The 12,074-nt window shown below is 39.9% G+C and overlaps 1 protein-coding gene across 2 annotated transcripts in view; it reads right to left on the minus strand.

Annotated features, from left to right (window-relative positions):
• The window catches only part of GSK3B (glycogen synthase kinase 3 beta), a 148,733-nt gene that overhangs the window by 60,199 nt on the left and 76,460 nt on the right, over window positions 1-12,074 (minus strand). For both annotated transcript variants that reach the window (XM_063148393.1, XM_063148395.1), the window contains exon 3: window positions 8,072-8,155. In XM_063148393.1, the coding sequence (XP_063004463.1) occupies window positions 8,072-8,155 (84 nt within the window). The remainder of the gene's footprint in view (window positions 1-8,071; window positions 8,156-12,074) is intronic.

Raw genomic sequence — 12,074 nt, forward strand, 5'->3', positions numbered from 1 at the left:
TTGAAGGAAAACTTCTCTGAACATCAAGTAATAGGGTAAAAAGGTTAAGAAACTATTCTGGGTGCTCTTTCTTTAGGGTGACCATATTTACTGCTCAGCATTTGGGAAAAGTGGTGAACATGCTCATTTCAGTTTTCATCTCCTGCCAAATCAGTAACAGTGTGACAGTGGTTCTGGTGTGGTTTGGGAGGGGTTTTTGCTTGTTTTTGATGGACTCCACCTGATCAGCTGTATGAGCGTAACTGAGAGGACATGAAAAACACAGGAATTTCTTAAGCTAACTTTGCATTAGGAGAAATAAATGTGGAATTGCACTCTGAGGAAACTCACTTCATATGCCTACTCAGGCTAAATGCACACAGACAAGCAATGCACCTAAAATTAAGTAATATGCCTCCAAAATGTACTTCTCATTATTAAAATTACCCCAAGGCTTCATATAAGGGCTGTATGAGGTAAATAAACCGATCAGCTTATCCAGGAGGATTTTTTATTTAGGATATGACAGCACCCCACTGATGTTTCAGAGGTAGGTGCTGCACGGAGCAGTTAGTGACAGGATGCAGCAATGCAAGGGTTCTGTCAGAAAGCACCTGAGGGATTTACCTTTGAGTTGAAAGCAAGAAAATGCCTTTCAGCATTTCATGCAGACTATGCCTTTTTTGAGAGTGCATTATTTGAACACTGGAGTGTCAACATGAGGTAAAATATGCCCTTCACCCTGATGCAGGCACCTAGATTTAGACTATACACAAAAGTCACAGTTTTTGCCCTAGATTCAGAAAAATGTTATTTTACTTTTCTTAAAGCCACAACCAGCACCCACTTCACACTCCTTTATCAAGCACCATGAGAGACCCACCCTCCTTATCTTGAAGGCTGACATTGTACATTAAGGATACAAAGACTTAGGATACAATTTCAGAGACAAAGCAAAAATTTGCTGCCTTCATGCTCTAACTACTGAGTAGACGTGATACTCAAGAAATATTTGAAAACGCAAAATATTTGCTAGCTGACCTTATTTGTATGAAGGAATGGTGACATCCAGTGGCCACGTGTGCCTGTTTTTTACTTGCAATTTACAACCACATCTACTTCAAACCAGAGCTTTGGCTGCCACCGAAGAAAAGGGAGTGTAAACCCAGAGATACAGTTGCAGTTTCACACAGATAAATGCAGGGGTGTAAGAACAGTTGAAGACTCAACTTCAGTGTTCATAAAGATAACAATATTTTCTAATACTACTGCAAATATTGGGCAAAGTATCTTCTTTTCTAATCCTTCGCTCTTCATGACTGAGTTTGAGAACTGAGATCTGTACCAAAAGTTCTGTTCCTATGTCTACTTGTCAAAACTTAGCAAACTGCTCTGTAATGCTCATTACTCTTCAGCAAAACACAGTCATGTTAGGTAGGTATGAACTGCCAAGTGGGTAAGCTGTGATGGCAGCATAAGGCCAGAAGTCAACCCTCCCAATAAAATTAGTATTTAAGAAATTGGTATTTAAGAACTTTTTTGGGTCTTGTTTGAAGCCAGCTGGTTTATATTATCTACCTTTGATCACTGAAAGAGTAGAGGTTCTTAGGTGATGCACTAAGACATTCTTTATCAAAAAAAAAGACATTTTCTGACCTGTCTTCTCATCTAAAGAGCAGCTACTGTAAAGGAAAAGGTGACACATTAAAATAATTTGGGAATCCCTGATGATTGTTGTTTATTTTATGCCCTGTGAATTCCTTAAGCTTACAGACGTACTTCCAAGGAGAATTTCTATGAAGTTGGAAACATCTGCCCAACATCTAAAAGGCAGGACTGAGCTATCCTCTTTGACATAAGTGATCTGGGGATGCTTGAACCCCAGCTCCCAAACAGGGGCTCACTGTGCCATAAACTGTTGCCATAGGTCTGCTGGAAGATGAAAATGAACAGATGATGTTTGAATCACTGGACTGTCCTGCACACCTCGTGATGAAACAAAAAGCAGAGCCTTTGGAGATCCACCTGTTTTCTTGACTGTTCACTACCTCCCAGAGCAAGTATGAATTTCTGAATCAGGATACATCCATGACAAAAAGCTAGACAAGACAATATACAATAATGGTTCAAACTACACGTCTGCCTCAGGACAAACACCACAAGTTGCCTTCCTAATGGCCATCCAACACTGGGAAGATGAGAGCAGGAGCTAGAGCTGGCAGAGGAATGACTCCAGAACAGAAGAGCGACCAACCAGATGCACTGGATGGCTCACTGGCCTAGAGAGAAATCTCTGAGCTTCCTATTTTCACTGCATGCACCTCCCACACTAAGGATCTAGCCACTGCTGCCTACTCCACTCTTGTGAAGCCCTACCACAGGCAGACAAAACTGCTATTTCTAATAACAAAACCCACTCAAAACCAGAAACTGCTCATAACTACAACAAAGGAAATTCCCAGCCTGTTGTGAATCCCAACGGCAGTAACTGATAATCATTACACGGTGACTGGTGCCCTTTTTGAAATGAGCTTGGCAGGCCTCAGGCAAGGACTACAGAGATACCAACATCACAAAACTCCTCATAATTGGCATTAATTGCTTCTTTGTTGACAACACACAAGATCTGCCAGGGACTGGATGAATGGTAGTTACTAAATTCATCTCTAGTGATGGCCCTTCAGCACATTACTAGGCTAGTGCAAAACATCCACATAGACTATCAGAGCAAAATTGGGCTCAAGGCTCTGGTAATTGCCCTTTTTATGCAGGAACCTCTTTGTATTTTTTCTTTTAAGTTCAATTAAGAAACCAAATAGTTCCCATTTTAACAGGAACAGAATGCATGGTTCTTACATGAGGACTCATCAGAACACTCCTGCAAGAAATAATGGTGATGTTCATGCCTCTCTGAAGGGGGAGGATATGACAGGGATTTAACTTGCAAATCAGACAGTTGCCCCCTTCTTTCAGACTTCATTGCCATTTAATCCAGTGCTGCCAAAGCCCATGAGATGGTGCACAGAAGCTTATAGATGCAGCTCAACATGTATCTCCTGCATGTTTATTTTAAACTTCAGCCTAAGTCTATGGGAGTAAATTTCCATCCTGAGTCTTCATGGACTTTTGGCTACATGCCCTTATAGCTAAGGCTAAATAAGACCTGACATCAATTAGAGCATGCAGAAGGGCCAGCTCAGCCTCCAAAAAAGTGTCAGCATATTGCCTGTTTGTGATCTCTCTGTGCTTACATTTTTGCTTTGACTCCTCTGAATACTAAGCCACCTTAAGAAGGAAAAAACTAAAGGACACAACCACAGGTGCAATTACTCAACAAAAATTGTATTTACTTTGATTTGATGCAGAAACAAATCACTTCAGTAACTTTTCATCCTCTTTTGGACAAAGGTATGGATCAATCAGTCTATTCAACACTCTGAAGTATCCATACAAGAAAAACTGACAGTTATGATATGCCACAAAGATCTAACCAGAAATAGAGAGGGATAAAAAAGGCAGAATTAGGAACTCATTTCAGGTTTTACACAGCTGAGTAATTTTACTTGACAGCAACTGATTTAAGAAGTTAGGTCATTCTATAAAACATCAGGGAATACTCCTAGCAAAGGAGTCAGAGGAATAATTTCCTATATTCATGCTTGCCCTGCCTTGGAATATGGCTTGAAAGGTTCTAAGCAGAATTAGGCTAGAAAGAACAAGTGGCAAGACTTGCCCCTCCACAAAAGTAAATCAAGACCTACATTTTTGTATCATGCTAAATGTAAAGTAGTTCCTGAAATTAAGGAAATTTAGCAAAAATCAACCGTGAAATATATGCCTTCCTAATACTGTCTGATGTGCAGTGGAAAGCTGACAGAAAAACCAGGCATCTTGTTCAAGATCTTATCCTAAGGCATAATACCAAAGCTATCAAATAGTGGAGCTGGCTAGTCCTAAAATCCTGCTCATTTTCTCTAAGAATTACCTAGAAAACTATAAATCACAGAAATACAGCATGGAAGTCTTGTGACTACTTTCAGAAGAAGACGCTTTCATACACCATTCAACCCATTACTTAGTTGTATTTTCTTTCCCTCTGGCTCGTTCCACCAGATATAATTACACATTTTAGATTACTGAAAAGCACATTGCAGCTATGGAAGTCAGTGCCCTGCTATCAGATATCTCATACAGCCTCAAAAAAAGAAAAAGTCAGAATCTACTCTGACAAATTCATTAAGGAAACGGCTTTTGAAAAAACTGGTTATCCAACAGGTCTGACAAATGTCTGTAAACTTTCAAAAAGAATGAATGGAGGAGGAAAGAGCTTAGAGGCAACTTGAATGCCAAGCCTGTCAACTGTCATCTTAATATAAATTATGTACCTTCCCTGAGCTTTTAGGCTAGAAATTATTAGTCAAACATAATTAATACTTAGTACTCAGAACTTTTTATATCTATATTTATACATAAAGGTATAAATATGTGTGCATGTGTGTATATATATACACACGTACACTTTGCTATATAAAGGCAATATAAACTCAAAGATGCTCAGGCAAGAGGGAGTCACCCAGTCACTGAAAAGAAAAGAGAAGAAATCAGTCAAAGCCATGTCTGATGCACGATTTTTCATGGTGCTAAGGCTTGATGGCTTTTGTCAAAAGAAGGAAAGAAGTTTAAGCAAATGGGAGACATAAAAATGAGAGCTCATCACAAGAAAAAAGAAAAGATAGGAAGCTCAAACCCTTCAACCAGTTCCACATAGCCTGCAGAAACAGCTAATGGAGAGCTCCAAATCTCTACAAACTAGTGCTACGACTTGGACACAGCTAAAGAATGGTTGTACCAGCAAGTGTTTTTTAGACTTGTTTTTCAATTTGATACTTTTCCAGTTTTCCAATCAAGAAGGAAACCTCCTGTTTTGCTAGAATGAAGCCAGTTTTAAGGTTCCTCAGTGTCTAAAAATACCTAGCAATTGAAATGAACTAAAGTGATTGTTACGCTCATGGCTTTCAAAGAGGGTCAGTCTGACTAGATCTGGAGAAATCCTTTGAAGTGTATCTAAATTAAGTCAGATTTAAGCTTCTTGAAAACACCCCCACAAAAAAACCCCAACAACAACAAAAAACTCAACCCAACCAAAGAAAAACAATAACAACAAAAACAAAAAAAAGTCCTCACAAAACAAACAGAAAAACCAAACCAGCAAACAAAAAAACCACAAACCCATCCAGAAAAAGAAGTCTCTGGGCTTAGGGATGCTGGTGTCAAGCAGCAGGGAAGAAGGGAGAAGTCCAAGCAACATGAACAGATGGAGTATACAGTGGCATAAAAAATTTATGCAAAAGAATGCTTGATATATATAAGTATCAAAATTTAATTAATGACAGCAGCAGTATAGGAGTTAGCTCTGAGACTTTCCCATTGCTGCTAGATGTGAGTTAATTATCACAAACACAAATTAATGGCAGAGGATCATCAAGTTCTTCACAAAGACTGTCAACAATTGCAAGCCCAACTCATCACTACACCACCACATTTTCTGCTATACAATTCTTGGATTTTTATATTATTCTTCCCATTGGACTTGCCTTCAATAATCAGTTTACATAAACCTGTAGGGACATACCATCTGTATCTGCAACTGCTTCCTAAACATGTTTCCTGGTTACCAGATGGGACATTACACTTTTCTCCTTTTCCACCCCACAGACAGTGTGATTATCAGGGAAATATGAAGGAAAAGATGCTATTGCTCCCCAAAACTGACAAAAGCATGATAAGAAACGTTCTCCCTCCTTCCCACATCAGCTTGAGAACACCAACCTGCTTCTGTCTAGAGCTTTTCCCAAACAAACTCCAGCCCCTTTCCTCCTAGCAGAGAGCCAGTCTGCTACAAGGCAAGAACAGCAACCTGTCATACCCCAGAGTCCAAGCAGGAAAAGCTGTGGCAAGCTGCTGTGCTAACACTCAGCTTGTGTTTGCTACAGCTTCTCCTGCAGGTGTTTCCTGAGAGCTGCAAGAATGGGCAGGAGTCACGCACGCCATCCCAGAGTTACCTTCACATGCTGCCACCTACATGGAAATACTTGCAACCAATTATGTGTCATTTTGTACTGAACTGCAAGAGACCTTGCAACCTGAACTGCAGCATTTCACTGCTGATGTTCTGCTGGGCGTGTGCTGGCTCCAGAGACTGCTTCCCATTTGCCCTATTTTGCAACAGGGAAGCAGTGGGGATCTCAAAGGCAAAGAGCAGAGGCATGAAGACCAAGGAGCAGAAAGTAACATGAAAGAGAACTTCTCACTGAGGCATCAAGATTCATTGGCCATGGATAGAGACATTTTTAAAAGCTACATTAGTGCTGCCAAAAATCAGCCACAAGGAGTTGAAACAGCAGAATGGAAAATCCAGTCTCAAGCTCAATTTCATTTAAAGATTTCCAAAAGAGTTTTTCTCAAGTTACTGTTACACAAAAGCTCCTGGGACAGTGTTCTGAGCAGTTTTAACATTCCACTGTTTGCAGGAGGTTTTTGAAAGCCATTAGATAAGGCAGCTGTCTCATCTATCCAGGAAATGCTACTTCACTCAAGTTACAAGCTGTTTTAAAAATCACAAGCAAACCACCAACAAAAAATCCCAAACCCAAGCCCTCCTTCACAGCATTTTCCTTTTTGTACTCATGCTGCTTGAAGCATTTATGTTTACAAACAAAATACAGCTTAAAAAAACAACACTGCACTACCAACAAAACATATATAGCTGAAAATGCTTGTTAGCACCATCCAAGAGTGAGGAAGGAAAGGGAAGGTTGATAAAAAAATTAAACCCCTAAATTATACTTCTTCTTGAATGCTGTAGTTTTGCAGGCTCTCTATAGGCACAGGCAAGATACAGGGCCAGGTCCCCCACAAAACACCTCTCAGGTAACAGCAGATCTCCTCCAATTATCCCCCTGTGCACAGCACAAGACAAAAGCAACTTATCCTGGAGACATCAGCTCCATTTCTGGCTCCAAAGACCATGAAAGAGGTGGGCTGTCTCTCCCAGTCTGCTGACCCACTTCATGAACCTGCAGCTAACAACCTGCCAGTAGCTATCAGCTCTCATACACAGCCCTTTATAGCTCTGTGGACAAGTGTATCAAAATCTGAAGACAGCTAAGGATGCAATCTGCCTTAAAAATGAAAAAAAATGGCAGCATTTCTATAAATTATATAAATATTTGATATATAGAAAGATCAGAGAAAATTCAGAAGGTCACCTAGCACATTTCCCAACCTCACAGCTTTCATTAACTCCCACATAGACCACAATGACTTTGCTTTTACTCTGTGGATGATCCTGCTTTAAGGATAAGGTTGGATCAGATGCCATCTTGAAGTCCATTTCATCCTGAATTCTCCTGTGATTTGTAAAATGCTGATACATACTTAGATAAGGAATACATTATAATTTCACATTAAAACTAAACCCTGTAACCCCTTCTTAAAAAAACCCAGGAACTTTTAAACCTAGACTGAACGAAAACAAATGTCAGTGTCTACTTCTTGAGAGTTATTAAATCCAGATATTTGCTCTTTCTTCTGGAGCAAACATTCTGACAATTGATACAATCACATGACCATACATTCCTCCTTCCTCAGGCTCTGAAACTCAGCCTGCACCTGGAACAGATGCACAAGGAAGGGAGGCAGAAGCATACAAAGACTGGTTCTGGGAAAAGTCAATAAATCCTTTAAATCTAAAGTGCTTAACACTGAATCCTAGAAAACACATATATCTGCACAGATAGAAAGGCAGTGCTAGAACACAAAGCCCAGCTGTGATCCACTAGATTAAGAAAGAGGCAGTGCACATGCAAATCTATGGCAGCCTTGCTGTATTTTTAGTGTAACACTACTCCTTATGGACCACACACTTCTCTACTGAAAAACATCTGCTCCCAATGACCTGCTGGGCACCATTTCAGAGTTTGCTCAGTAGTAAATGTCTGATATCTTCACATTTCTGCCTCCATACATTCACACAGTCCAGTTATACCCCCAGACAGTTACCAGGATGCATCCCTTTGATTTTTGTTCTTACCTTCTCTCCACTAGAGTAGAAGAAATAACGCAATCGGACAATGTTACAATGATCCAACTTTCTCATAATCTGGAGCTCTCTGTTCTGAAACAAGAGAAAAGCAAACAATTAGAAAATCTTTCTGTGGAAAAGGTAAGGTACCATCGTGAACATTTTAACATACAGATACAGAAGTTGACAAACCAAAGAACAAGTAAGTTGGAAATGCAACAGCTTTCACATGTTTATTAGTATTTATTGCAATTGCTTTATTATTGAGAATATTGCCACCTTTGACTACATTTTCTCTCTAAAATAAACATCCAAAAATCCATCAAGTAACTCCTATTTGCTTTCCTAAGAATTACCTATTTGCATTATCAAAGGGTCAGTGGTAAAAGGCAAGAAGACATTAACTTTTCTTTTTTTTCCTCCGATCTTATGATACTACAATATATCAACCAGAAGGATAGGAAGCCTATCCCATTTGAATACTGTAAAAACAATGCAGACATTGTCAAAGCAAACAACATTTTCACCTATATGCCTCCACAGTGCAAGAGAGGTTTGTAATAAAAGATCCTTTCCTCTGCCATTCTTTTTGCAATACCACATAAAGCACCTGAAATTGATGAGGTAACTCAATTTCCACTTTTGTTCAACCAAGCTTAAACCAGTTTAGACAAACAGAATAATAGCATTATTTTCCTATTTTATATCAACCTGAAAAAGCTGTTAAAGTAAAATCAGTTCATGACACGTAAGATAAACTGGGAAACTTACTGCCATATCCATTGCATAAATAATGCCTGAACAAATAAATGATCTTGCAGCCCAGCAGAAAAAAACAAATGAAGTTTTGAATTGCAGGTAGGAGTAAAAACAAGCAAGTAAAATTAGCACAGCTATGTTTGTCACACTTCATTCCACAGCTGTTGCTACAATACTTCTTTCCTCTAGTCACATTTACACATCGCTGTTTTTCCCTTCTCAATTAATACGCAATCTGCAGCTACAAAAATAGAAGGCATTCCATTTCTGACTTTGACCGTGGGATTGCTAATCATATATCCTAAAAGAGCAAGAACTAATACACTAACTAATTCACTGTTCTTTACTGGCATCATTAACTCTGGCCAAGTTCAGAAATATTTGGGAAGAGAACTCTAGCCACCACACATTTTCACACTTAAATGCACAAAGCTAACACCCACTTTGTGCAGTGCTGCTGTCAAAACAATGATTTCAGATGCTGTGTTATCAGAGGGTCACATACGGTGTCTGTCACTACAATTATTTATTAAGGAACTCCACAAGAACCACTCAGAGCTTCTAATGTGAACATGCCTACAAACTCTGCTTTTAATTCCTCTAAGCCATGTAGCCTTAAAAAAAAAGAGGTGCTACATAAGATGCAGCATCATTAATCCTATCAGCCCTGCCACCCGCTGACTGAAAAAATACTTCAGAATTAGGCAGCTCTTTACAAACACGAGTGACATCTCACACAGTTATCAGGTGGCAATTACCCAGCCAGTGGTTAAGGAGAAAGCAAGTCCCTCCCTGAGCCTGCCTGGCCTCTGAGCTGATTAAAGCCTAAGACCATTCAGTACATACCACCACAGGCCTGTTCTATACTGCAAGGTGAGGAGAGAAAGTAAGAGAAAGCAAGGAGAGAGGTTTTCATGTAGCTCCTGAAATCGTATGGTGTGAATCTGTGAAAAAGGAGTATAGGCTTCACCACATCACCTTGTCAATATGCCTCACATCTCACAGAGTAAAGCATTATCCTGGTAGGAACAGGAGCTCACATATTCTCCACTTACTCATTCTTTATTAAATCCATCTTTTAAAAGTTAATTTTGGCAGTCATGGCTGGGATTCCTGTGCTGCATAGCACAATTTGAACTTCAGATCAACAGAATTCCCTCCTCTTTCTGGTCCAAACCACTGCTGGCCATCTCCCTGGACCTTACAACATGGGGCAGATTTCAATCAATGAGTGAAAGCAAGGATGAGTTGAGATCCCACTGATTACAGAATCACCTATTATGACAGAAAATCAATTTCTCATGTTGCCTTTTACAGCATTTTACTATAGGACTAAACCTAACACTGCAGGTTCACTTCAACCTAATTCCACCAGCATTTCATAGCCCAACATATGGCAAGTCATTTATTCTTCCCTTTCTCCAACTGACTGTGAGATGGGAGTAATAGCTTTTATCTCATGGATTTACTGGAAGAAACATAAATACATTAAGCATTCATGTGCAAATATTATTTTGGTAATATCTCTACTAGCTTCTTAAAATACCCGTACATACTCCAAGTCAGGTTATTGCTTCGTGTTCTTTAGAGAGGGTGTACGTGCTGATTGGATACACTGGAAAAAAGAAATCAGCAGAAGTTATTCTAATGCTAGGCTGAAGTTATATTTATATTCTGGTATCTCATCCGAGTACAAGCGCAGTTTCTGCCTACTGTGATGCCTTCCACTTTGATCCCTGTCCTTCGGCTCTCATCCTGACCATCTGCTGCAGCTGCACAAAGAGTGTTTCAAGAGGTGCTAATATCAGGGATAAGTCATAAACCAGTTACACAGTAACCTATATCTTGCACCCTGTGACTAGGCAGAAGGAAACATATCTAAACTGCAATCTTAGCCAAACAGTCACCTCAGCTATCTTAAAACCAAACTGATTTCTAATCACCACTCCCTGGTGGAGTTAAAACTGGAAATACTTGAACAATTGCAAAGCTCAAATTGGATATGGCAGGGGAACAGCTACTGATGTTCATGTTCAAGAATTACTTTTTTCTCAGATGAATGTTTCAAGTAGTCTCACTTTACTGTATACTTCCCGGTATACATCTTAAATAAGTAACAACCTTTTCACATTAAGATGCAGGCTATTAAATACCAGTGCAGAACTGCATGGAGAGGAAATATCAGATTATAACCAGGGAACCTTTAGTGAAATGAACAGTGACAGATGTCATGCACCAAGTGCAGGAGACAAAATGCACGTCTAAGGATAATGCAAACTAAAATAATTTCAAAACATGCTGATGAGAAAGGCTGACAGCGCACATTTAAAATACAGGGTAGATTAAAACCTAAGGCTCATGCTTATCCTTAACTCATCATTTTTGTTTTCCAAGAAACATGGATGCAAAGTCAAAGACTCAAAGAGGAGGAAGTTGTTATACTTGCCTGTTCTCCCAGCCATTCAACATGAAGGAAAGCGTTGAGTTTTCTAACTGAACGAGTGCACCAGGCCTGCTAAGCACTGCAGAAAGCAATACCCTTCAGCACCAGCCTGGCCACAGCGGAGGGCCCAGCACACACCTGCTGCCACCAAAACGTGCTGCTGTGGCACATGTTCCTTTGAGGAGCCGCAAACCAATGGGACTATGAACGGATTACTCAGCAAAGTTTCTGCAGCTCAATTTCTTTATCTAAAATAGATTTCTTTATCCAGAAGGCAAAGGCTGCTGATGTAGACTGCTCTATGATCAGTGCATTTAAGCCCTTCACTAACTACTGAAACAGATGCCATGTGACAAAACCCTGTTCATCACTTAGGAAGACAACTTTCCTAGACCAGACTGCCTCTTATCTGTTCATTAAATTGAAGAAAACTGGTTGGTCATCAAGGCTAAAGATTTGGTTAAAGATTGCCAAGACATCAGATTTATAACTTCAAAGCACGGGCAATAAAGTTCACGCAGGAAGATTCATGCCTTCTCTCCTAGGTTACATTCCCAATCCCTCAGAGCTGTACTAATGCTGCATGTGATACCACCAAAGCAAGGTCATTCCTGCCTGTATTACTACTGTAATCTGCTATTACAAAAGAGGATAACTGTCACTCCCGGCCACATACACTCCCTTTCCTCCCCATCCAGGGATTTCCAGAGCTAAACCAGTTTGCATTCATGACTCTTAGTCTGATTCTTTGCTTCTCCCTGCCTCACACCCTCCCCATCTCCTTCTCCCTCCCCTTCTTACAGCAGGGGA

Source organism: Melospiza melodia, chromosome 2 (assembly GCF_035770615.1).
Source record: "Melospiza melodia melodia isolate bMelMel2 chromosome 2, bMelMel2.pri, whole genome shotgun sequence".
Taxonomy (NCBI): domain Eukaryota; kingdom Metazoa; phylum Chordata; class Aves; order Passeriformes; family Passerellidae; genus Melospiza; species Melospiza melodia.